Source organism: Monodelphis domestica, chromosome 5, assembly GCF_027887165.1.
Source record: "Monodelphis domestica isolate mMonDom1 chromosome 5, mMonDom1.pri, whole genome shotgun sequence".
Taxonomy (NCBI): domain Eukaryota; kingdom Metazoa; phylum Chordata; class Mammalia; order Didelphimorphia; family Didelphidae; genus Monodelphis; species Monodelphis domestica.
In genome coordinates, this window is record NC_077231.1 from 3298513 (window position 1) to 3324005 (window position 25493).

General features: G+C 56.5%; 2 protein-coding genes across 10 annotated transcripts; one reads left to right on the forward strand and one right to left on the reverse strand.

Annotated features, from left to right (window-relative positions):
- Positions 1 to 68: 68 nt before the first annotated feature.
- On the reverse strand, positions 69 to 23505 carry RANGAP1 (Ran GTPase activating protein 1). 8 transcript variants are annotated; one of them, XM_007502575.3, is made up of 16 exons: positions 23374 to 23505; positions 20332 to 20477; positions 17548 to 17675; positions 15456 to 15515; positions 8764 to 8943; positions 7280 to 7414; positions 6410 to 6568; positions 5885 to 5998; positions 5582 to 5681; positions 5344 to 5428; positions 5119 to 5266; positions 4555 to 4668; positions 3630 to 3732; positions 2761 to 2849; positions 2312 to 2433; positions 69 to 1200 (listed from the first exon to the last, which is right to left on the reverse strand). In XM_007502575.3, the coding sequence occupies exons 2-16, from the start codon at positions 20441 to 20443 to the stop codon at positions 1131 to 1133; spliced, it is 1719 nt and encodes a 572-aa protein (XP_007502637.1). In that variant the 5' UTR covers positions 20444 to 20477; positions 23374 to 23505; the 3' UTR covers positions 69 to 1130. The 8 variants fall into 8 exon arrangements, with proteins under 8 accessions (XP_007502637.1, XP_007502634.1, XP_007502636.1 ...); XM_007502572.3 differs by having other exon boundaries at positions 23342 to 23471; XM_007502574.3 differs by having other exon boundaries at positions 23336 to 23436.
- On the forward strand, positions 21834 to 24919 carry LOC103099367 (uncharacterized). Of its 2 annotated transcripts, none has more exons than XR_008911941.1 (3): positions 21834 to 22582; positions 23369 to 23499; positions 23619 to 24919. XR_008911941.1 is itself a non-coding variant. In XM_056797422.1 (3 exons), the coding sequence occupies exons 1-3, from the start codon at positions 22668 to 22670 to the stop codon at positions 23766 to 23768; spliced, it is 687 nt and encodes a 228-aa protein (XP_056653400.1). In that variant the 5' UTR covers positions 22589 to 22667; the 3' UTR covers positions 23769 to 24919. The 2 variants fall into 2 exon arrangements, 1 of the variants encoding a protein (XP_056653400.1); XM_056797422.1 differs by lacking the exon at positions 21834 to 22582 and adding an exon at positions 22589 to 23073.
- The last annotated feature ends 574 nt before the right edge of the window (positions 24920 to 25493 follow it).

Sequence of the window (25493 nt, forward strand, 5' to 3'; positions counted from 1 at the left end):
CAGGTGATGAGCCTCTCGTTGGGCCCTCCCTCCCTCCCTCCCCAGCCAAAGGGATGAGGAGGCCAGGCTGTGACAGATGAGTTTATTCCGTACGCTCCCCTCGCCCCAGCCCAGGAAGGACACCGACAAGGAGGAGAGCAGGCGCGCTGGGGAGGCTGTGGTCGGGGCTGCCCACCAGGGGGACCTCCTGTAGCCCTCCCCTGAAGGCCGCCCAGCCCAGAGCTCCTCCCTTCAGCAGCCCCAGTGGAGGAGGCCGAAGAAGCCCAGGGCTAGCCCCGTGACACCGAGGCAGGAGGCAGGGCTCGGTCCGAGGCCCCCAGGCCCTCTGCTTTGCAGCCCAGGGAGGGCGCCCCCCCCCCAAGCCCCGCTGCTAGCTGGGAGACACTAGCCAGGACGGCCGGCGCGTCCCTCCGCAAGCAGATGCGCTCGTCAGGGTGCAGAAGCCGCGCCGACCCCCGCTTCTCCTCAAACACCTCTTCTGTTGGTGAAGCAGCGACCCGGGCCGGGCCCGAGGCCAGAGCAGGGAGAGCCAGGCCGGCCGGCCACGGGGGCTGGGCCCGGGCCTGAAGTAGGGTGCAGGAGTGACGGCGCACCAGTCAGGAATCCTGCCAAGCCCCGCGGGCCCGGCCAGGGTCCGGCCGAGAGCCCCCTCACCAAGCTGCCCCGCAGATTAGGCACGTGGGGGCTGCCTAGCGCTTCTGCCCTGGGGGGGCCCGCGCCCACCAGGTCGGCCCCTAGCAAGCCGGGGAGCCCCAACCCCCGCCAAGTCACGAGGGGGCGTCACTGGCCAGGGGAGATCCAGGCAGGCCAGTGTGAGGGCGGGAACAGAGTTTAATGAAGGGGCCACTGTCCGATTCCGTGAGCGAGCAGGCCAGCGGGGTGGAAGCAAGAGTCTGAGGCTGGCTCCCCTGCGGCCGGCCGGCCGGCGACCCCGGGGCCCAGGGCCAGCGGGCAGGAGAGGAGGACAAGCGCCAAGCGAGCCTCCCCGGGCTCCCCAGGGCAGAAGGCAGGGGAAGGTCTTCAAGGGAAGTGATGGCGGACACGCGCACTCGTCTTCTGGGGCCTGGGCAGGGGCTCTCGGTTCATCAAGTTCATGAGGGGACGGCGGCAGAGGCCCGGCCTCGCGTTGGCTAGACGTGGTGGAGAGTTTGCAGGAGGTTGTGGCGGGCAAAGGAGCAGGCCTCCAGGGCCCGATTGGGCCTGCGAGACACGGGGAGGAAGAAGGGAGGGAGGGCTAGACCCGACTCGGGCGCCCGGGTCGAGGGGCCAAGGAAGGCTCTCGTCGCCCCACTTCACAGATGAGGAAGCGGAAGTACGGCGCGGCGCGGGTCTGAGGTACAAACCGAGGCGACAGCAGAAGGGATGCTGGTCCGGTTCTCCCGGGTGCACGGCCTGCACTGGCCCCCATCCCTGCGGCCAGGGCACAGGGCCCGACCTCTCCCGGGAAAACTGGTCGAGCCGGTCCCGGCACCCGAGGAGTCCCAGCTGCCCAGTCGTCCCCTGGGCCCCAGGAGCGCCCGCGACCCGGCCCACCTCCAACCCAGGGGTCCCCAAGGCCGTCCCGGGTCTCCTGTCCTCGGCTCCAGGCTCCAGGGGCCGTCAGATGTGGTCAGCTCTTCCCTCCCCGGAGCAGCAGCCTCCCGTCAGGGCCCCCACAAGCCCTTCGTCCCTCCTCTCTTCCTTAACCTCCGGCCTCATGGGCCCCTCCTCCAGGACCCAAAGGAAACAGATTCTACTGGGACGCAGCTATTAAGCCATCTGCCAAATAAGTCCAGGGGTCGCAGGGAAAGAGCTCTTTGTCTGGACGCCCAACTCCAAGCTCCTTGGCTTGGCATTCAAGGCTCTTCCCCACTGGCCTCACAGGATTCCTCAGGGACCTTGGGCCTCGCTTGTGGGGGAGGGGGCTGTCCTGACAATAGCCCTCCCTCCCTTTGGGCCCAAGCGCAGGGAGGAGACCGCAGGGGCGCACACAAGAGGGCTGCCCATCGCCCCAAACCTCATTTTCCTCGTCTGTAAAATGGGGACAAACATCCTAGGCAGGCAACCTTCACCAGCACCCTCAGGGCTCTGCTTTGTAAGCCAACCCAACACCCGTGAAGGCTGTCACCCAGGAAGCCCTCCGTCCCCAGAGCGCCAGCAGGCAAGGCCCCGGGGACTAGTCTGGGCTGCGGTCGCAGGAGCTGTCTGTTCTGGGGAGTCTCTCGCCCTGGGGGCACCTCCAAGGTCAGCCCCCCCCCCCGGCCCGAGTGGAGGAGCCACAGCATCGCCCCGACCTCCAGCCCCCCGAGGCCCCAGGGCAGCAGGGACTCACTTGGTCACGAAGGCCAGGAGCACGGGTGTCAGGCTCTTCGGGAAGTACTCCTGCTGGGCCATGTGATTGAGAGCCATCAGGGGGCCGTAGAGGTTGGGGACCGCCTTGATCTTGTCCTCACTCTGCAGGAAAGGCCACACAGATCAGGGCGCCTGAAACCACCTGGGTCGCCGCCTTTCGCCCGAGGAAGGCCGCTGGCTGCCGCCAAGGCGCACCTAAGGAGGGAAGGGCCTGACGAGCCCCCTCCGACCCCGGGGCGCCTCTCCTTCCCCACCTTCCCACGGCCCAGATCCCTCTGGGAGGGAGGGGAAGTCCTGCCGCCCGAGCCTGGCGGAGGGGAGGGGGCCACGCGCCGCTCCCGAGCAGCAGCTGGAGGCTCTAGCAGAGAGGGAGCCCGTCTCCTCGGCCTGGGCCGAGAAGCGGCTCGGAGCCTCGCCGGCCCCCCTTACCTTCAGCAGTCCCATGTGGATTAAGAGCCTAGTGATGAAGGCATTGGAGTTGAAGGTGGCTGAAGCAAAAGCTTTCTTCATCAGGGCATCTGGAGGAGACGGAAGCACGGCATGCTGGGGCCTGGGCCAGCAAGGCTTGGGCAGCTCAGAGGAGAGGCAGAGCAGGGGGCCCAAGAGCCACCCGGTCGAGGGGTGCGGCATTGGGAAAAGAAAGGGGCAGCGAAGACGCTCCGGGGTCCCAGTCCTTACCCCCCTGCATCCAGGGAGCCTTCAACCATCCTGCTCCCTGCTGACGAAGCAAGCCTTGCCTACTGGGCCCCGGCCCCCATTCGGATCCCCCGGGAACCACGTGGCATCCAAACTACAGAAGTCTCTGCACACGGCAGTCCGAGCCAGTTCGGAGGCGGGCAGGTCGCCCGAGGTCCAAGGGTTGCTGCCCACATCGGCTGTCCCCTAGGGCCTGGCTCTTCCCCACTCACAGAGGCCCTCCCAGGCCCAGAAGCCGCGCTCTCCCCGCCTCTGGCTCCTCTTAAGACCAGCTGTGGACCTAAGTAACTTCCGGGTGCCCAGCACTGTCCTCAGGCCACACCAGTCTAGTCGTTTGCCTCATTCTCCGACTAGACTTCCAGAATGGAATCGTGGAAAAGACCGTTGGAGTGGAGGGCAGCCAAGGCCCAGGCCCCAACTTCCTCATCTAGAGAATGGGTGCAAGAACCAGTGCACTCCCTCCACATGACAGGGTTTTAGACGGGAGCTGCTCTATGCCCAGGAGTGTGGCCTGAGCCAGGCCGGGCCAGCTGGCCGCCGCTAACCACCGCGAGTCCGCCCGCTACGAGACAGCGCCTGCACCGGGCTGGAAGCACACTCACCCACCGCATCCTGAACAGCCGTTTTCACCGCCAGATCATCCTTGAACACGGAGGTGACTTTCAGGAAAGCTGAAACCACCTTTTCAGGGTCAGAAGTATCTGTCTAAAAGGCAAGAGGGCCAGGCGGGGCTCTAGGCAAAGCCCGGAGGAGGAAGTCCTGCCCCCTCCCTGGCCCCTGGCTTCTAAGGGACGCTACAGACCCCCGTGGCAGGAGTGGCCTGGGCCTGGGCTCTCACTGGCCCCGTCTGCCCTTCTCTCTCTCTCTCGTTCCTTCCGGCGCTCAGCCTTAGGAGGAACTTGCACGTGAGCGACTTTGAAGCCAGCAAACTGGCTGAACTCCCGGACGTTTGTCTGCGGCCCGTCCTCACAGGTGCCGTGTGCTTCCATTGGGGTCACCCGGACAAGCATCTCATGGTCGGAGGGGCCTGTCGATGCACCACCTGGGCCCCAGCGTGCTGTGAGAACCAGCCCCCTGGGTGAAACCTCCAAGCCCGAAGCACTCTGGCACCCGGAGGGCAGGACAGCAACAAGCGCTGCGAGGGGCCGTAGGGACCGCGGAGGCCACTCTGCTTTGTTTTACAGAAGAGGAAACGGAGGCTTTCCCCAAGGACCAGGCTGCTCTGGACGTGCCCTGCAGAACAGGGGACGCCTGTGGGGGAAGGCAGGCCCCCTCCCCAGGAAGACGCCTCACAGACACGGGGCTGGGCAGCACCCAGAGTTAAGGCCACCCTCGATCTGTGGAACAGCAAAGCCAGGACCACCGAGCCCACGGGGGGAGGGCGAGCGCCTTCACTGGGACAGCGGCTTGGTTAAATGAAAACTGGTCCCGACGATGGTTCGACCGTGTCCCTCCTCTGAGCTCTTCTGTCAGTTCCCGGGGCCCAGGGCATTCCCCACTCTTCCCCCACCGGAGCTCCTCCATTACCTGCTGGGCTATCAACAAGGAACTCTTGGGTCCAAGACGCAGCAGCTTTTCCGGAGACGGGAAGGCAAGGAATGTGGAGACGTCAGACGGAGAACACAGCACAGAAGGAGGCTCCTAGAAACAAGTCACGAGCGCCAGCTGTGGGTGGTGCAGGACCTCGGTCTGGCCTCAGACAAGGACTCTCCCTCCCGGTTCTCCCTGAGGCCCAGAATAAAGCACCTGAAGAGCCTTTGCCCGCCTCCACCTGCTAGGCCCCTGAGGACGCTAGGCTGCTGCACACCCCCTGCCCTCAGCACAGTGTCCAAAGGACGTGTTTCTCCTTTCTCTAGCTGCTCCAAGTGTCCCATCTCCCAGCTGACCCTACATCTTCTTTTTCTCCTATGCTGGTGAGACTAGGGAGACCCAGCTGGCAGGCCTTGGCCCCACAGGCCCTTCCAAGCTTGCTGCAGGCGGCCTGAAAGGCCCAAGGAAAAGCCCTGACTTCAGCCGTCTGTGCCACCTGGGCCTGCTGCCCCCCCCAGGCCCCAGGCCCCTTCTCCTCCTCCCCTGAATCCTGGACTTTACCCCCACATGGGTATCCAGGATCTTCTTGGAGGGCGTGGTTACTTCTTCTCCTTGGCCTCTCTGAAGTTCCTCCTCTTCTTCCTCCTCCTCCTCCTCCTCCTCCTCCTCTTCCTCCTCCTCCTCCTCCTCATCATCCCCTTCGTCATCACTGCAGAATGATGGCACATGAACCCTGGCCTGCCCTTCACCCACCCTGGTGGCTCCTCAGGCCCTGTCTCTCCCTACCTGAGCGAGACCAGTGTGTGGACCATGTTGAAGCCTTCCAGGATCTCCTGGAGCTGCTCGCAGCCCTCTTCTCCCAAGGCATTTCCTACCACAGAGTGGGGAAAGCAGGTTCCATGGTAAGGCCTCGGGGAACCAAACCACCCTGGACGCATGGCCAGAGCAGCACAGGTCCCGCGGGATTAAGGAGCCGGACTGATGTTCTGGGCCGCGGGCCACTGAGCAGATGACCCGTACGTACCATTGAGATCCAACTTCTCCAGGTCCGACTTGTCCTCCACGGCCTCCCCAATCGCCAGCGCGGCATCCCGTTTGATTTCGCAGAAGGATAAATTCAGCTCCTGGGGGGTACAGGGGAGGGCGCTGAAGGCTGGACGGCACCTCGAGATCCATGCTTCCCATCAGGCCAAGGCAGCTTCCCCCAACTGGACCAGCAGTCACCTCGCTCTGATTCCCACTGAGGGGAGGGAGGGAGTTGGGCAGACCCCTGAAAATCCGACCACGGATGCTCCCGGGCGGCAGGCCTGACCGAGGGAGGACTCACCTTCAGTCTGTGCAGCCCCTCCTTCACTGCCTCAGCGATGGCCAGCGCCCCTCGGGAACGCACCAGGCAGTCCCCAAAGTTGATCACCTCCACCTGCCTCAGGGCCTTCAGGGTCTGCAGGCCAGACAGGACAAAGGGAAGCAAAGGGCATTCACTGGCATCCTTCTTACACCCAGCTCTTGAAGGCAGGAGCCTCGGCCAAGTCCTGCCCCGCCACCCCCGTGCCCTGGGACAAGCTGGGCAGCCTCTGGGCCTCAGTTTCCTCCTCTGTCAGGATCTATCAAGGCTAACTGGACCTCACCCTCAGGCCTCATCCAGTCCTTTGATCTGAAACTCTCACATATTTAATTATGATGGACGATGACGTCCCCGAGGCATCCCGTTCTATGCCCCCCGGTGCCTAGCATGGGTCAAGTGCCAATGAGCCCATCTGCATCACTGGAATCCGAGCCGACCCCCACCTATCCCTATGGGAGAGAGGGCTCAGAGAGGGTCCCCAAGGCCCAGGCAGCACACCAGGCTCACCTTGGCCATGGCTACTGCCCCCTTCTCAGTGAAAGTGTTGTCATTCAGGTTGATGACTCTCAGCAGGGAGTTGACAGCAAAGGCCTGGGCAAGTGCCGTGACTCCTGGGTGGTTGATCCCGTTCTGCGGCATGTGGATTTCCTCCAGGGTCCCAATGGTCTGCATGAGAGGAAGACAAAATGACAGGCAGGGTTGCGGAGTGCAGGAACAGAGTCCGGGCTAGGGAAACCCCCATTTATGTGGAGATCTGAAATCCTGAACCTGAGTGCAGGAACATCTTGTTAGAGCTGCCCATGTGGGGTGCCCAATGCAAACAACCGAAGACTCGGCCAGGAGCCCTGGGCTGGCCTGGTCTGGAGCTGGAGGGCCTTAGGGGCATCCCTCACCCCGAGGCCCAGAGCCCCGCCCCATGCCCATCATCTTGGAGCCTTTGCTGTGGGCAGCTGTGATCAAGCAGTGGTGCCAGGGCTTCTGGCACTGTCTCTTGGCTCTAATTCCCATCCTTGTGGCCTCTTTGTACCCCTGGTGCCTGGCTCAAGGTAGGTGGCCCCATGAATGTTTGACTAATGCCCAACCCCTTCTTTTTACAGACTGTCATCAGGCTGCCATCCTCCAAGCCCTGGGACAGTTCTCCCCTCCCCTCCCACACCTCATCAGGAAAACAGGACCAGAGCTACCAAAAGGCAGTGGTGGGTGGCTCCGGGCCTACCCCGCTTCTCTCTGGGGGATGTACCCCACAGTGAGACCCTGCTTCGAGAGCTTCAATTATCCCTGCATCCCCGTGGATCTCACGTGACTTACTGGGCCTGGACCTTGGGTGGCCCCTACCCACCCGAGTCTCTCTTACACATCCATCTGCCCTTCACTCACCCCAAATGCTTCTGCCAAAGCAGTGGCGCCATCATTCTCCAGACGGTTTCTGCCAGCCACAAATACCTTTAGGGCCAGTGGCTTACCCGTGGCACTGGATTTCCGGTGGCATTCCATCAAAGCTGCTGCCAAGATCTAGAAGAAGAAATAGGAGTTCTGGGCCCATCTCTTCTAGCCTGGGAGAGGGGGCCCCTGAGGAAGAGACAGGCCTGCCTCCGACCTGACCATTGGTGTCTATCTCCCTATCTGTACCCGGTGCCAAGAAAAGAGTGACCTCAGCTTCCGCGTGTGTACAGCAAGGCAGCCTCTAATTAGCTTCCATGCCTCAAGTCCTTCAGTCCTGTCCGGGACATGCCTTTCCCTGATAAGCTCAAGACTGTTACCTCCAAGAGCAAATCCAGAATCCTCGAAGGACCTCCCCTCCCCCCGGCTCCTCATGCTCTCCTCCCTCCATACACTCTGCCCCTACTGGTGAGGAGTGGCCTGCTAGTCCTCTCACCCAGCGCTACACCTTCCATCTCCAGGCCTTTGCTCTGGCGGTCTCCTCTCTCTTACCCCCGTCCCAGCTTCTTGGGCTTTCTTAAAGACTCAGCCCAAATACCGTCTTGGCAGAGGGCCTTCCCAGGTTCCCCCAGCTGCTGGTGCCTTCTTCCACCAGACCGCCTTCCATCTACTCTATGTGCACCCAGTTATTGACATGTTGCATGAAAAAGGACCACCAGGGACGGCACTTTGCCAAGTTGGGCACAAGTTCGCACAAGCTGTCCGACCCCCCACCTTAGGGTCGCTGGATCCCCCGCACCAGTAACAAACCAGGTGTCTTGATCCCCGTTTCCTGTTTCCCCAGCTCCCTACAAACTGTCTACTAATGTGAGAAACCCATGGCTGCTGAGCGCAAGTCTTGGTCTCCGGTTACTTTGCCTCCGTGCGTGGCTTCACAAATCCTTGTTTTTAGAGCCCCTCCATTTCTTCAGTCCACTGCAACTCCTGCCCCCTTCAGACTCTGGGCCCCTTGAGGGCAGGGCCCTGCCACATTCCAGGCTTAGCACGTCCGTGGACATTCCTTCTCTGTCCCAAATGGAGTTTAGGAGTAGCCAAGGAAAAGGCTCTAGACTTGCCCCTTACACTGTGTGCCCAGCACAGGCGCCACAGCAGACAGCCCGAGATCCTTGACAGAGTTGGAGGGCTTGGCGTAGTGAACTGGCCTTAGATTGGGGTGGAAGACCCAGAAGCGGCCTCCGTTAGCCCCACTAGCCAGCTCTCCACCCTTTGGGGCTTCCAGCCTGTCCCACCAAGCACTGATGGTCCAGGGACCTGTTAACAGGGGCCCTCGGCCCAAAGACTTGGGAAGGACTCTCCCAGGCATGAAATCCTCCCTCAGCAAAGCCCAGAGGGGAGAATCCAGGCCTGTACTCCTAATCCACGTGGAGACAGATGGCAAACAGAACCAAGTCTGGGTCCAGGCTGCGCGGGAAATGACCTACCTTGCCGCCACCGATACCCAGGCCACAATTGTTGAGTTTGAGCTCTTGCAAGGTGAAACAAGCTGAGCTCTTCAGTAGGGCCTCAAAGCCCCGCACACCATCGGGTCCAAAGGCATTGTCGCTCAGGTCCAGCTCCACCAACTGGGCTCCGGCTGTGATGAGGCCCTCCCCCAGGGAGATCTGGGGAACACACAAGGGAAGGGCCCACGGAGTGGTTAAAGGGGCCCCCACCTTCTCCTCCCCTTTCTTTCACTGTTCGCACAAGTGGGCAGAGCAGGTCTGTCTGCCTGTGGCAGAATGGGGGCCACCTCTGACCACGTCTCTCATCCCCTTGGAGAGGCCGATTCTCAGGGTTACCGATTCATCCACATCCTAGCTTAGCTGCTAGGCGTTCAGTCACCCGGGCTCACCGTGTGGCCATTTGCCTCTGACCTACTAGACCCTAGGAGCCCCCAAGGCAACATCTCCCAAAGCCGCTCAGGTAAGGCTCTCCTACAGGGGAGTGACCCCATAAAGGGTTGTCGAGTGAATACACGAGAGAATTAATCTGAGGAATGAGAAAGAGGGAGGGAGGAAAGATGGTTCCCAGTCAAGCTAGATTTCCACCGTCTTGACATCCCAGTGCTTAAGACTAGGGGGCGGGGAAAGCAGAGGAGTTCCCAGAGCTGGACTTGGAGGGAAAATAAGGATTCTAGCACGTAGAGGTAGGATGAGCGCATTGTCATTGTGGGAGCCAGAGAGTCTGTCTAGAATACAAAGCTGGGATGACAGAGCTGAAAGGATCTTGAATGTCGGGAGGGCAATAGGGGCTGCCAGAGTCCCCAGGTTCCCAAAGGCCGGCGGCGCTCTGACACACGAGCCGTCACGACCAGGACAAGCGGATATTTGAATCATGAGCTTCCGCCACCCTCACCCTCCACCAAACAGCCTGCTGAACGTTCAGTTTCACAAGGTTCCCGAGGCTGTCTTGTTTCGTTCAGAATTTATCTGGCCGTGCAAGCATCTGTACTGAATTGCTTTTGCTTTTTTCCTTATTTCTGCCTTTTGTTATCGGTGTCTGGGGCAAATTTCTTAACTTTTAACCGTGGGTCCTGAAGATGGAGGAATTGAAGGAGTTGCAGCAGCAGCAAAGGAGGTTTTGAAGGAAATTAGGGGGGAGGAGCCAGAGGTGGATGAGGTAATCAGTACAAGCAAGATTAAGGAAATGTGGAAGGAATTCGGGAAAAATTAAAGTTTATTGAAAAGACACCCAGAAGAAGTTGCAGCGGGTCGTGCTTTGGAGCCGTGGAAGGACACTTGGTTCTCACATTATCTCAACTTTCTGAAAGGGAGGAAGAAACAAACTTCCATGGAAAGGTTTTTGTTGAAACAGCCTCTAAGCAAAATCAAGGAAAGTGGGGCAAAGCAGCCAAAATTCAATGAAGAAAATGATGATAATGAAGTAGGTTTGGCAATAAAGGCACATATCATAAATAGTGCGGAAGGTCGATTTTGCATTTGAATGCAGCGTTATGTGTGTGGAGAATAAGTGCCAGGGCACGAAACGAAAGCCTTCTCTGCCAGCATCTTCGCCTGACCCTGAAGGTGCATAACACTTCAGAAACAAGTTAATTTCTTTGCCTTCTTTCTTAGTATCTATTTGTTATATTTTAAAAGTATATGTTCGTAACTTAAAAGCATATAAAACAGGAAGTTCGCGTGGTTTCGGGAGGCCAGGACAGATTAACTGCAAACCAATTGGTTACGAACTTCGCCAGGGAACAAATTGAACTCGTGTGTCAAGGCACCACTGTATTGACAGGACAACGAAAACCGCTCGCTCCAAATCACGCATAATAAGAAAAAGGCAAAAACCACCCTGAGTCAACCAGCAAAGGCTCCACCAAAGCATTGTGGATGCAGCTATGAATTGTTCTAACCAAACTGGAAAGCAAAAGCAGCTCCTTGGTCCAGATCCCAAGGAGGTTGATGAAAAAATAGCCGCAGAGACACCAAATTCTTTAGAGCAGCATTCTTTGTGGATGCCTGCTGACTGGGGAAAGGGGAAGCAAACTGTTGTGGGAATGTCATGGAATAGGGAGGTCCGAGGTCATATGATCAACAAGAGGAGAAGTAGGCATTTCCTCAAATTTCTAGCACCTCCCCAATGTGCCAAAAACCGAGAGCACGTACCAGAAGACAAAGCAATTTCAGTCTTCATGGTCGAGACCCAAGAATCCAAAGTTCATGAACTCCTAGTTAATTCTGTTTGCTCAGCCCCCTCCTACCACATTCCTGGCAGTAAGGGGGAAGGAGCCACTGCACAAGCTGACCCCAGCCCAGAGGACACCCCTGGCCTCCGTCTTTCCAGTTCCGTTCAGAGCCAAACTCCACACTGCAAGGGTCAAGCCAGGCGTGTTGTAGCCCAGCTCTGGAGGAGAGTGGGGAAGCTAGGGGTATGGGCGAAGGGCTCAACATACATCTGGGCTTGAAATAAAGCTCTCCTGACCCCTCCAAAGGCTTCAAAAATGCCTGACAGTGCTTGGCACCGTGCTGGGTCAGAGAACTAAGGAATAGTGGGAATGGGACAGAACACATATGTGGGGCAAAGTCTGAAGTAAAGAGTCCACTGTCCAATGGGATCTAAAGTCACTTGGAGAGGAGGCCTAGGTTGGTGAACCAGGAATGACAGTGTTACAGGAGGAGGCTGAGACAGGTGGAGATCCAAGCCTCAAGGAAACCCCCATCAGGGGGAAGAGAATCAGAAAGTGAGCAATCAGGGCAAATGGGGGTGGGAGTGGGGATAGAAATCACCACAGATGTCAGGAAGGAAAAAAACCCTCAAATCTTATAAGCACAGAAATCAACAGGGAAAACATTCACAGGCTTCCATGAAAGATTCAGCAGCTGATGAGGCAGAGGATCCTGTAGATGCTTTGAACATGGAACCACAACAAACTGTTCCTGAGTAGTTTAAAGGAGAAATGAGACCTGGGAGAGAAGTAATCGACAGAAGAGAGTATTTCAAACTGCAGCAGCAAGTCTCAGCAAAGAAACAAGAGGGATGCAAATACCCAGAAGTGCCTTCAGGACAGCAGGGAGAGAAGTAGAAAGCAGTCATAGTCTAAGAAGACATGCCCCTCATGCAAGCAAAACCTGGAGCTTGAAGACAGAGAGAAGCAGAGAGAACTCGAAGGAGAACACAACAAATGGAAAAAAACCTAAACACCCCAACATAAGAAATGATAGGTACATAAGATCACCCAGAACTTCTGGACCCCCAAAACCAAAGCGCTAACGAATTGAAAGGAACCAGACTGATTCCAGAAAAAAGCCCAAACACACAGCGGTTCAATTTAACAAGGTTGGTGAGAAATGACATATTCTGCAAGCAGCCAGCCAGACTACTCTGCACTCACCAGAAAATGCAAGAGGGAAATGGAAGTATGTTCATAAAAGCCATGGAGCTCAGGATTCAGCCCTAAGGGGCCCTACCTACAAATCTGGGCTTAACCATGACGTTCTGTAGAACAGAGTGCTCTAAGGGCTAGGAACCAAAGAATGAGGTTGTATAAAGTCCACAGAAAGGGAAGATGGGATGACAAAGTGAGGAGAGAAATGCTCAAAAAAGAATGAAGAGGGAGGAGAGGAAGGAAGAATTAAATAACAACAGAAGCAAAGCAGAAGAGAAACAAAACGAAGAAACAAAACTCCAAAGGGAATGGGGCAACTCTGGGAACCTGTGGGAAGACTTCTACGAGAACACTGTATCCAGCAAGAGCAACACTGTAATGGTGATCCAGTGACAAAACCGTGGCTACTCTGATTGATACAATGATGCAAGACAATTCAGAATCATGATGAAAAATGCTCTCTGTCCATCTCCAGAAAACTGATGCATTCTAAATAGAGCTTTTGTTTTTCACCTTATTTTTCTTACCCTGTCTTTGCAACGCGGCTAATAGTGAAATGTGTTTTGCATGATTTCACATGAAGAATAAGTATCATATTGCTTGTCTTGTGAATTTGGAACTCAAAATGTAAAAAAATATTAAAAACTAATTTTTTTTAAGAAAAAGAACTAGCAGGAATAGGATCACCTTAAGAAACCTTAAACTAAAACAACTAAGAGAGAAATAGTATTATGTTTATCGAGAAAGGGGGGCAGATCATATCTTGGAAAAAACCCTACTGTTTGAGACAAATGGAGGAAACTTAAATTTAAATATGAATGTGTTAAGTAATCCAATAAAAGAAAAAGAGTGATAGAATGTGGCTATGAAGACAAAGCCCCATCTGCTACTTACGAGAAACTCATTGTAAGAAACAAAGATGTACACAGAAGAAAACAATTTCCTCTTCATCAAGCAAATCCCAAAAAGCAGAAGTTGCCTTCACTGCTACCCATAAAAGCAAAAAAAGAACATTAAAAAATCAATGTAAACAAGAAAACTACAGCCGATACTGAAAGGAGCCCGAGAGAACCAACTGGTATCAGTACTGTATAATCTACGTGCCAAATGTATTATCATCATGAAAATATCATGAAGAACTTATGGCCACGGTAATAAGATGAATACAGAAAGGTATAAAAGAAGAGAGCAAAACCAGGATGAAAATATGTTATAACTGAAGTGGTTCAGCCAAGCCTGGAGCCAATCTTCAAAGAGCCGAGAAGTGAGCGCTTGGTGAGGAAGGAGAGGCAGGGAGACTACAGGATTCTCCCCAGGACTTTGAAGGAGAGCAGGAAGGGATGGGAGGTCCAAGTGAAAGTTTTAGAAGGGTGGGCGGGACCTGAGCATCCTCACAGGAAGCAGCGGGCAAGAGCTGGCAGAAAGGGCCATTCTGAAGATGGAAGGGAAGAAATCACCAATGGGGTGAGCTCTAGAAGGAAACAAAAAGGGAGTACTCATGGATACAAGTAAACCCGGGCATCCTAGGAAAGAGGAAGGCTTGTGGGGAAAGTGGATTCAGGCTCAGTAGGCAGTATCCGAAGCATTAGCAAAAGAGAAGGCCAGCGATGACGCCGAGTGAGGGCAGTGAAGGACACCATTGGCCATGGGCTCAAAGAGGCCCATTCCCAGGGAGAGGCACTGCAAGCTTCTCTGAGGACCCACCTCACTTCCATTAGGTGGGTGGAGGTGAGAAAAGGAGAATGCCCAAGCAGGGATGAAGGGCACACTAGGATGTACGTGCATGCTAGAAAGTGGTCTGGAACTCTGCCTTCAAAAGCCCTGACTCTGAGGCAGAAATGCCGTGATTGGGCCTGCGAGCCAAAGAGAGGAGGAAAAGGACCCACAGAGACAAAAGCCCCGATAGCCAGCCTTTTTGTTCTATCAAAGCAGCAGAAGCTGAAGGAGTGCCTGTCAACAGGGGAGTGGCTGACCGAGTTCTGGTGTAACAACGTAATGAAGCATGCTTTTGGATGACGCGGTGACAAACCAAAAGAACAATTTCTCCAGTAACTAGGACGACAAAATGACTTGAAAAGACCTGAAGACCTTCATCAGGGCAGAGACCGAGCCTGCTCCCCACTCCCTTCCCCAGAGCTGATCAGGAGACCCACAGTACGGGACACACTGTCTAGTAAGGACGCCTTTAAGCTATTCCAATTTAAGAGTTCAAAAGAAAGCTCCAAACTTCAGGAGGATTCTTGGGATCCCTGTATTTGTGAGGAGGGTTTTTGTCTCTTTTTGTCATTCGGTTGTAGGGAGAGATGGAGAGGAGAGAAAACGTATGCTCTTTACAAAGAAAAAAACAAAATAGAAAAAAAAGCCTGCCAGGCAGCTCCCAGCAGCACTTCAGCCTCTGGTCCTTTATTTTATTTTAACTTTTTCAAAACCCTTACATTCTGGTCTTAGAATCAATACCATGTACTGTGTATACAGCTAGGCAATGTCTGAGCTCACATTTGAACCTAGGACCTCTGTCTCTAGGTCTCACTCTCCAGCCACTGAGCCATCTAGCTGCCCCACCTCAGATCCTTTAAATCAAAGTCTCTTACAGAAGCCTCTTTGCAGGGGGCAGCTGGGTGGCTCAGTGGATGGAGAACCAGGTCTAGAGATGGGAGGTCCTGGGTTCCAATCTGGCCTCAGACACTTCCCAGCTGGGTGACCCTGGGCAAGTCACTTGACCCCCGTTGCCTAGCCCTGACCACTCTTCTGCCTTGGAGCCAATAACATTGATTCCAAGACGGAAGGTGAGGGTTTAAAAAAAAAAAAAGAAGCCTCTTTGCCCAGAACAGAGCATCTGGGCCAGACGTCCCAAGTGCTCTTCCATTCTGTAACTGTGTATTTGCTCCTGGCTTTCCCACTGCTTTCAAGGGGCTCCCCCCTGGCCAGCTAAGGTCATTCCCATCACAAGCACCCCCCCACTTGGCCTGGCCCTTTCCTTAGTCCTCATCTTACAGCCCAGGCCCAACTTCCTTCCCTTCTGCCCACCCTCGGACGAAGCCCCGGGAGAAGGATCTGGGTTCCCTCTTTGCCTCTGAAAGGAGTTTTGAGATAACATCCCCTTTGTCCCTTTCAGACTCACCATTCCAAGGCCAGGCCTAGCTCCGGCATCTCTGCCAACCCTCAGGCCTGGTTGCTCCCCACCGCTCCAGCCCAAGCTGGGACCAGGGAGCCCCCGCTTGTGCACCCCCACCCAAAGCTCCCTGGGAAGGAATGGCTTCGGAAGGCGCTGGCAGTCATGCTGTTGGCTTCTTCACTCACCAGGGCAGGAGGGATCTCCGACCTCAGCCTCCCAGTGAACATGTCGCTCCAGTGGCATCGCTAGGGAAGGAGGGAGAGGAAAATGGGCAAGTCTGTTCGGATGACTGAGAGCCTCGAGCTCCCTCTCTGCAAACCCCTCCTCGGGACACAAAGGCGGCAAAGTGAGAGCTGGAGGGAGCTCAGAGCACTTCATCAGGCCCTGGTACGTGCGCATTTTGAAGGGGCCCTGGGAGACTCCATCCCCTCTGACACCCCCACTTCCTTCGTGGGAGGAGTCAGAGGGAAAATAAAAGAGGGGAGAAGCGGGGTTTTGGCGCCTTTCCCCCTAACCGAGGTGGAGAGCTTTGATCCTAGATCTAACTTCCGCTTCCCAACCCGACGAAAACCTACCCAAGTCCCTGGAGTCTGGCCCGACCGCAGCGCCCCGGCCCCGGCCACCTCCCTCCCTTGCCTTCTCCCGTCCTACAGCCTAGCCTCTGCCCCCAGGCCCCAGGAGCAGCCCAGAGAGGGGCATGGTCCGTGGCAGAGGGCCCGAGCGGCACACGGGCTCCTGGCTCGGGAGCCCTGGGATGTGAGGAGCGGCCTGCCTCAAGGCTGCTCCTGGCATCCAAACCAGGTGCCCGTCTCCTCTGTACACTCCGTGTGCAGGTTCTGGACAACACTACCCAGAAAGGCAGACACGATGGAGTGAGGGGTGGGGACCCCGAGCGAAGGCATGAAAAGGCTTAGGAGGTGCGACAAGGTAACAATTGGCCTCCATCCCCCCCACTCCCAATAGAGCACTAGATCCCTAATGAGCCTCTACAAGGGCCTGGGCCGCGGGAGGACCACTGCCATGTCAGCGTTGTGGCAAGGGGCCCGCTCCAGCTCCAACGGTCAGTCCCTCTTTTCGTCCACTTTGGTACACCTGAATCAGAGTTGGGGGCCGGTGCACCCAGTCACTCTGCTCCCCACCCGGGCCATTGTGCTGTGGGTCAGCTACTGCCAAAGGTTCTGTCCCCCACCCTCTCCTCTTCTCTAGGCTTCCCGAGGACAGGCCTGTCACCCCCTCATCTTGGCATGGAGCCAGCGCAGGGGAAGTGACTGGTCCAAGCTCTTTACCCCTTCATTGCTCACTCACTCATTCCCAGGAAAGGGAACCGCTCGCCTGTGATTTCACTGCTGCAGGGAACGCCCCCAACAGGCCACACCTTTTCTTCCATTTCTGATCTCGGAATCGGGGCTTTAGGGAGCCCCGGGGACACGAAAGGTGCCCCCGCCCCTTTGGTTCAGAGTGCCCCGAGGTCTTCTTCATTCCTAAGCCCACCCACCTTCCAGCTGGCCTCCCCCCAGGCTCCGCTCGTTCCCTGGGCGCCTGGCCAAACCCCTTCTCTTCCTGCTCTACAACACAGGGAGCGTGATGAGCTCCTGAGGTCCTTTCCAGGTCCAGATCATTTGCTCTGAACATTTCTTCCCTGGAAAGCACAACAGACGGTGGCGGGGGCAGGCCGGCCCCGGTGTGTCCCCATGAAGGCCTGGGGGCTGTCCCATTCCCCAGCGTGCCCTTGTTCTCCCCAGCCGGCTGGGGCCAGGTCAGAGGGGGAAAGCTATCCCTTCACCGGTCGTGCCTCTCCTTTTTTCAGACCGAGAACCCCGACGGCACAGGCCACCCCAGGGAGACAACTACATCATGTCATTTTGCAGAGGCACTTCCCAAAGAACAGACAGTGCCAGGCAGAAGGGAACAAGACAGGCGCCGACACTTTCCTGGCACTGACCTCTCCTGGGTACACCTGGGCACTGCTGGCTGGCTTCCTTTAAAGGCTCTAGCTGAGCCTTCCCGGGGGCAGAGGGGCCTGCACACGGGTCCCTCCTTGACCCCCCTGGGAGGCAGGGGAGAGTAGCCCCGTTTCAGCTCTTGCCCTCCATGGCCTAGACTCGGCATTTGCTCCCGGCTCAGGACAAGGAAGCTGCCAAAGGAGTAGCAGTAAAGGAATGAGTGCAAGAGCATGTGTGGGCCATCAGGAAAGCCCTTGTTCTCAAGGAAAGACCCGGGATCCCAAAGGGAGGGATGCCAAGGCCCAGGAGCCCCCCTGGGCTCTGGCACACTTACCTTCAGCTCCGATTTCTTCTCCAGGGCCTTGGCAATGACTTTGGCTGCCTCTACGCCCACTGTGTTGCCCTCAAAGCGCAGAGCCTCCAGGCCATCGAACGCCTCGATCTCTTTTATCACCTCCTGAGCTACAGGGATTCAGAAGAAGCCCCACTGTTAGAAGACCCAGTGAAGGGCAAGTGGGCTAACGTTTGAGAGACCTTCTCCTCCAGGACCCGTCCGCCTCACCAAAACGCCCGAGAACAAATGGGGTTTGGCCCTGAGGACTGAGCTCGGCTCCCCAGAGCTTTTGTTCCAGGCTACAGCAGCCTCCGCCAGGGTGGGACGGAGATAGGACTGTCTGGGTGATTATTCACGTCATGGGAGGTCCAAGCTGACCAGCCTCAGGACAAAATGTCCACCCTTCCTCGCGGATGGGCCATCGAGTCCAACCCTTTACACCGGACCCGAGGGCCCTGCTCCTCTCCCATCAACACCATTTGGAAAGCACTCGCTAAGACTCGAAACCAAAGAGGGAGCCCTCCCTACCTTCTGGGTTCTGACGGCTGATCACTGCCCATGGCCTTCCCCACTATTTCACCGTGCTTCTCCCCCATGAATCTGAAGGATAGCAGTGAACCCATTTTACAGATCAGGAAACCATTCCATGCCTTGCTCTGTGATCTTCCCAGTCCCAGAATCCAGACTGGCCCCTGATACTTGGGGTGCTACCAGTTGCCCCGTCTCTCTAGTCTGGAGACCAGAGCTGCTGCCCATCAAGCAGAACCCCAGGCGCTGGCCCCCCAAGCCAGGGCCAAGACAAGCAGGTGCCCTTTCCTGGTCCTTTCCGTCAGTCTGAGCTGTGCCTGTGACCAGAGACCCAGATCTGCCTGCCTACGTCACGGCCTTTATGACCCAGAAACTACTCGTCTCTTCACGTTGCCTTGGGGGTACGAGCTTCCCGCTCCCGGGTGCACCTGGGGAGAAGCAGCTGCATTTTATCAGTCCTGAGAGGATCCTAAGGGCCCAGAGATGCAGGGCTCCGGGACTGCACGGGCCAGTAAAGCCAAGCTGCCACCGAGCAGCTCCGTGACTTGTCCGAGGTCCCAAAGAGAGGGTACACTCAGATCCCAGGCCAAAGGGCCCCCTGCCTCGCGGCCTTTGGACAAGGATGGCCCGGAGCTCTGCTCCAGGGCTGTGGGGATTCCTGGGGCACACAGTCCCTCCCGAGGGAAACTGGCACCTCTCGAGACTGTATCACTCCAGGGACTCCGGGGCCCTGAGATGCTGGCCGAGTCTCCGCTAGGTGACTCCAGCCTAGGTCTCTGGTCTCCTGTGGAAGAATCGACCCCAAAGCCGCCTCCACCATTCAGCCTTCTCAGCTCGTACCCCTCCCAGCAGCTCCCAAAGGCCTTCTCCCCTGTTGCCAGGGCTGAGGTTCCATTCAAACTCAGAGGCTGGCTACACTGGCAGGGGGCCTGCAAATGTGTGACTGTGGCTTTCTAGGGCCCAGGTCTTATTGAAAGGAACACGGACGGGACGTCTAAAGGCCTGGGTGGGAATCCTGCCCTGCCACAGATGTAATCCGTATGACTGTCAACAAGTCCATAACCTCTCGGAGGCCCCCTAGGAGAAAGGAGGACCCTGAGACCTTCATCCAGGCCCCTGGGAGGACTGGTGACCCTTTGGCACAAATGAGCTAATGGCAAGAGCTGAGGACTTGGGCCTGGAAGGGAGGATGAAGGGATTCACTAAGGAGACGTCCAGCTCCAAACCCATGGCTCGGGGATCTGGAAGGCCCTCCCCCGCTCACTGGAGTGGTCCTACACAGCACCTTTTCAGAGGGCCTGTCGACAGGCACTTAGGGTCGGAGTCGGGATTTCAACACAGGCTCTGGGCTGAACAAACAAGTAAAACACGTGGAAGTGGCCTTGGCACAGGTTCTTGGCTGCCTCCCTGGGCCAATAGTGACCACCCTCCAGGCCGGGGTAATTCATTGCCCCGGACACACTAGAGAAGGGCGAGGAGAGCAGGAATGCCGGGATGCTGCTATTCCCACGGGGGGAGGCCGGTCACGTCCTCTGCCCCAAGTTCTCAAAGACACGTTGCCAAGTCACCCAGGCAGGACTTGTGGGCAAGCCCAAACCTGCTCTCCTGGCAAATAGGCGTGGTAGGGAGGAGGGGGAACACAGCCTGCTGGAGCGGTGCTGGGCCAGAAAGGCTGCTTCCCAGGGCTAAGCACCATGCAGCTTGGGGCAGGCCCTGCTGCAGGGAAAGAGGCCCCCAAAACGGGGAGAGGGAGGGACCGACCTTCAGTGGGTGCGTCCTGGAGCCCACAGAAGCTAATTCTAGACAAGGTCTGCTTCCTAGTTCCTCTCTGCATAGTCTCCCTATGCTAGGAGGGATGGAGAACCCAAGGAAGCCAGAGTTCTAGGCTACCCCATAATTCTTTTTTGAAAAGAATTCTTTGAAAGAAGTCTGATCAGTACTAAGTATTGGTTCCAAGGCAGTAAGGGCTCGGCAGTGGGGGTTAAGGGACTTGTCCAAGGTGGCCTAACTAGTCAGTGTCCGAGGCCACATTTGAACCCAGGACTTCCCACCTCCAAGCCTTGCTTTCTATTCACTGAGGCACCTCACTGCCCCGCTAAGACAGAAGAGTGGCAAGGGCTAGACAATTAGGATTAAGTGACTTGCCCAGGGTCACACAGTAAGAAAGGTCTACGGTTGGACAGGACCCCAGGAGGCTCCACCTAATTCTGAGCTCTTCTCCCAAGACCCCATCTAGACTGCGAGGGAGGGCCTCACCATCTTCTGCTGTGTTGAGTTTGAGACTTTTGCCTTTGAAGCTGAGCTGTCCTCCGCCCACTTGGGTTCTGGCCAGGCTTTCGGCGAGCTTGGCGATATCCTCAGATGCCATGGTTGCTGCTGCTTTGTGGAGCTTCCTCCCCAGGCTGCGGAGAGAGGCACCAATCACTATGAGCCACCCCACGGGGACCGTATGTCCCACTGCACAAAATGCCCTCCCAGCAGTACCTCAGTGAGGTAAGCCGGCCATCACTAGTCCCACTGACTGAACGGGGAAAAGGCTGTGAGAGAAACTGCCCCTGCTTGCCCAAGGTCACTCGCAGTCCGCTTTAATGCCAGATTTCGTGGCTTCAACACCAAGGCCCTGACTTTCTTTTTCCCAAAGCAGAGAGAGGCTGCGGGGTGGTCAATAGGACAGACACGCGCTGCCCTAATGCAACACACACTTGAGGAGCACCTACTGTGTAGAGCTCAGGCCTGGGGAGAAACACCAAAGCTGAAGCTTTTGCTGGTTCCTGCCAGCAAAAAAGGGGTAAGACGCCAACCTGGATGGCTCTAAGAGATACGATCACGATACGGGCAGAGTTGTGCCACTTCTAAGTACTGTGTAAGACTGGAAAAGGATGGTGGAGATTGACCGGGAACATCGGGAAGGCTTCCTGGAAGAGTGTTTCAGATGGGCTTCACAGGATGGAGAAGGCAGCACTGGGAGGGGACCTTGGAGACCATCTAGTCCAACCCCCTCCTTTCACTGAACAGATTGGAGGCCCCAAAGGTGAAGTCACTTGCCCAAGGTCATAAAGTAGCAAGGAGCTGAGGTGGGATCCCCAACCGGTCCCCATGTGCAGGTCAGCTCAGGCCAAAGGATGGTCTGTCTGCTGGGGTGAGCCGTCGGCATCATCACTTCCAGATGTGAGCGTCCAACGCCTACTCTCGGTGAGAACTGATCTGACTGCTCAAATTACAGTTTTCTCCATAGGCTGAACTCTAGGCAAAGTGGCATCACATCCGGCCTGAGTCACCAGGCAGGCACAGGGTGGGCAGAAGAGATGCCACTCTCTCACTGCTACCTCCTGGGCTCTGCCCTTTTCTCTCTGCTGCCCCTGACTCTCCTGGCTGGGCCCCAAACGGACAGAACCACAGGATTTCCTTCATTTCCCAGCCAGAGCTTTATGACACAGTGGAGGCTGCTGTCAGTGGGGAGTGAAGATCCAGGAGAAGAGAGGGTACACAGGACCAATGACTGACTGTTCCGGGCCAGCTCTCCTACTCCCTTCCCCCAAACAGGGCTAAATGGTTAATGCCATCCATCCAAGGGGGAAACCCAATGCCTTTGTTGGCTTGCCTGGTGGTGGCAAGGGAGAAAAGGAGGTGTCACCTAGAGACTGCAGGCGGCCATCCCCATGGAGGGCTAAAGGCAGGAAGCGGGGGACAGCAGGAAGCAACAGGCAGACCCTACATCACAAAAGCCAACATCACAATAGGCTGGCCCCACTCATGGAACAAAGCCCCCCCCAGCCCCCCCAGGACAGAGCAGCCGGAAAGAACCAGTTCTCCAGGGCTAGGGCCCAGATCCGGCAAAGAAGGTTGAGGCACAGCCCAGCGACTGTCTTGGGGTCCCCCCTTTTCCAGGAGCCACAAACAGGATGCTGGAGTTTTTGAAAGGACATGCCTAACCCCAGGGAAGGGGAGGGCAGGTTCAAGTTAGGAGAATGTTGGATTCCAAAGGAGAACACCCCAACAACTACAAGCACCCTCCCTCCCTCCCGCCCGCCCCCCAACTGAACCAATCAGCAACAGTCACATGTCTCACTGGAATCCAAGAAAACTCGCTGGTGGTCGTAGAGGAATCTGGATTTGGGTTCAAGTACCAAGATGGCACTAAGCATGTGGCTAGAAGGCCTCCCCCCTCCCCTTGTCCTGCTCAGCTCCTGCTCACAGCCGGGACACTAGACAGCCTCTCTGGCCCAAGGGACCCGATTATACCACAGCCTGTGCTCTGGCCCTCAGAGAAGGGCACCTGCCCGGTGGGGCCAAGTACATGAGGCTCAGGGGGAAGCTCGGGCCGCCCTCCGGCACTGCCCAAAGTCATCTCGGAGCTTCCCCTGCCCACCCTCGGGTGCCAGGCCTTGAGGAATCTCCCCCGACAGACTAGGAGCCCTTGGAAGGCAGTGACTGTGTCCTGTGCGCTTACTGAGCACAGCTGTGGGGGGAGAGCGGCTCCCCCGGCCCCGCATCACCGCACCGCCAGGTCTGGCTCAACCAAGCAATCATGGCCAAGCCCTGTCCTCTGTGCTGCAGCGGGGGAGGGGGCTCTGGTTCTGGTAAACAGGCCGATGCTAGCATCAGAGGAGCTCCAGACTAAAGTGTTCTCCGACGCTGAAAAGCACGGGCAGCCCAGGGGCAAGCTCCTCCGCAGGAGGCTCAGGGGCGCCACTGACGTCTGGAGAGGAGGGGGCGCTCAGCGCCCCCGACCCTGCCTCGGTCTCCCCGGGTCAGGGTTCTGTGCAGAAGTCCCCAGCCGCGAAGGGAAGAGGGGACCCAAAGCCTCGGCTCCGCACCCCCCTCTTCCGACAGTCCAACCACCTCTAGGGCCGGGCCCTCACCCTCTCAGCTTCCCGCCGGACTTACGGACGCGCAGGCTATGGGTGCCTCGTGCGGTGGTGGCTGCAGCGGGTCTCGGAGCTCGCGCTCGCAGCCCTCCGGCGCACGCGCACGGCTTCTCCCAGGAAAGGGGGGGGGGTGAGAGGGTGAAGGGAAGGGGGGGAAAAGGGTTCGCGCGCGGGCGGGAGGGAGGAAGAGAGGGAGGGAGCGAGAAGCGCGAGGGAGGAGGAGGAGGAGGAGGTGGCGGAGGTGGCGGAGGCGGCGGTGGCGGAGGCGTAACTCGCGTCACGATAGGCCGGGAACCAACGGCCGCCCCCCCCCCCCCGCCCTCGCTCCCTCACTCCCTCACTCCCATTCACGCTTCATGCGCGTGCACACCCAGTCCCACACCCTAACGCACACTCACAAGGGTCTAACCCCGGGATCTTCCTAGGGTACCTGCGCCTCTGCGCCGGCGAACGACGATGGCGGCAAGAGAGAATTTTTGAAAGCCGGCAGTTTCTTTCCTGTGATCTGATTTGCTCAGGGCCTCTTCGCCGGCCGTCTTTTCCGCTCACGCGCAAGGTTAGTCGGGAAATGTGGTTCTGCTCCTGCACTTCGTCCTAGGTGCCTCAACCCTGTCTGACTACAGTACCCACAGGGAAGTGCGGACCACAGGCCGACTCTCCTCCATTCCTGTTTAGATTCCCTCTCGTTCCCGCGAGATCGCTGACGATTGGTCCCGCTTGAAGTCCGGGCAAGAAAACTACCATTCACAGCGGCCGACTGTCAACAACTTTATTGAGAGACTTAACGGACAAAATCAAAACCTTGGGGTTCCCTCTGGTGGTTGACGCTCAACCTCTTGTGTTCCTTAAAACGAGAATGAGCTCTGTTCTAGATCTTCTGCTGAGAAGGGTTACCCGGAGCCGGGAAGACCGGGCAACCCGGGGAACGCACTGTTCCAGGCGTGGCCAGGAAAAGCGAGAGGAGCCGGATTGAAAAGTGCCTCCCAATCGATAAGAGAATGGCGAATGAAAAGCACCCTGAGCCTCCATCTTATATCATCCACACTAGAGATGGCAAGACAAAATGGCGATTGTGGGAGAAACTGAGGGAGGAGGCATGCCAGTACGTAGTTGGTGGAGCTGTGGTCCGATGTTCAGAATCCAGTTACAACCCCCACCCCATCCCCAGGCCTCAGGGCATGTGCTTTTTGCGTCAGCCATTCCAGGGCTACATAACTAGAGCAAGGAGACCAAAGAACAGAGTTCAGCAAAAGAGAAAAAAGTGCTGGACATTGTTGTAAGAACTGAGGAGTGTGAAAGGTTCTGAGGAGTTGGAGAATTCTTGTGCCAGCTTCTACAATGACAACCCTGATGTAAGGGGGAGGGGGCTTTGAAAAACCGGCAGAATTCTGATCAGCAGCACCCACTAATTCTGACTTCAGAGGGGTCCATCACTGACCAGGAAACCTGCCCGATTCCCTTGGTGTGATGGACAGGGATGGGGGGGGGGGGGGGGGACAAGAGAGCTGCCTGGTGGCCAACTGTGGCCAATCAGTGGTTTTTATTTCCTTGACCACGTCTTTCTTTTGATGGCCAAGAGATACTGACAGATGTAAAAGGAAAGTGCTTCTAGTATGGCTGAGGCCGAAGAGGGGACCAGGCAATTTTGTTACTCTTTTGTTAGAGTTGATACACCTTGAAAAAACAGAACAAACTACACATAACTCCAGCCCCTTTCCATCTCCCATGCTCTCTGGGGAGCTCCTTTGTATAGTGGAATGACTCCACTCCTGATTTTTTAAATGACTTTTATTCAGACAGAGCCTTCCTGTGTTCCAGGCACTGGAACAGACACTGGAAAAACCAGAGGAGACAAAAAGAAAAAAAAAGGGAATATAGTACTTGCCCTCAAGGAGCTTCCATTCTGGGAGGGGAAGGGCGGAACAGCACCAACACCCAAAATACAACAAAATATATGCAATGTACATCCCAAATAATGCTAGTGATTTTTTTCTTTCTCTTCCCTTTTTCTTTTTTTCAGCTTTTCTTTCTCTGCTTTCCTCTCTCCCTCCCTCCCCCCTCTGCCCCTCCCTATCTCCACCATGCTTGAGGACATTTCTCTCATCCATGGCCCCTCTGCCCAGCTGCCCAATAGGAGTGAGGTTGCAGCTTGGGCACTTGGTCTCTAAAAGGTTCACCATCACTGAACTAGGGCTTCTGCTGGTCTGACCTGTTCTGGGACCATGTTTACAGGATCCTAGAGCTGGAGGCAGAAGGGGCTTCTTATGCCATCTAGACTAACTCCCTCATTTTATAGAGGCCCATGGTAGTGAATCAACCAAAGTCCTACATCTCCAATTTAAAGCTACCTTCCATGGACACTGTATATCTCAGTACAGATTTTTGCATGGAATAGCCAGCATCCTCTTCTGTGTGTTGTCCTGAAGAGTCAAAGGGGCTTGCTTTCTTTTGCTGTACTCCTAGGACTTCCTTAGCATGGTACCTGGTAAAAAAAAGTCATGTGTGAATGTTTGTTGATTGACTGATTGATGGAGTCTAGGCCCAGGGGGG

Bases quoted from the DNA above. Each gene is read 5' to 3' on its own strand.
- RANGAP1 (XM_056797419.1), bottom strand. From the start codon at position 21,232: ATGATGCCGACGGCTCACCCCAGCAGACAGACCATCCTTTGGCCTGAG. The intron at 15,516-17,547 runs GTAAGTGTGCCA...CTCCTTCCCTAG, and splicing joins AGAAGAAATCGGAGCTGAAG to CGATGCCACTGGAGCGACAT. The intron at 5,267-5,343 runs GTAGGGAGAGAC...ATCATTCTGCAG, and splicing joins CACACACTGGTCTCGCTCAG to TGATGACGAAGGGGATGATG.
- LOC103099367 (XM_056797422.1), top strand. From the start codon at position 22,668: ATGCTAGCATCAGAGGAGCTCCAGACTAAAGTGTTCTCCGACGCTGAA. The intron at 23,074-23,368 runs GTGAGAGGGTGA...GGATCTTCCTAG, and splicing joins CTCCCAGGAAAGGGGGGGGG to GGTACCTGCGCCTCTGCGCC. The intron at 23,500-23,618 runs GTTAGTCGGGAA...ATTCCTGTTTAG, and splicing joins CTTTTCCGCTCACGCGCAAG to ATTCCCTCTCGTTCCCGCGA.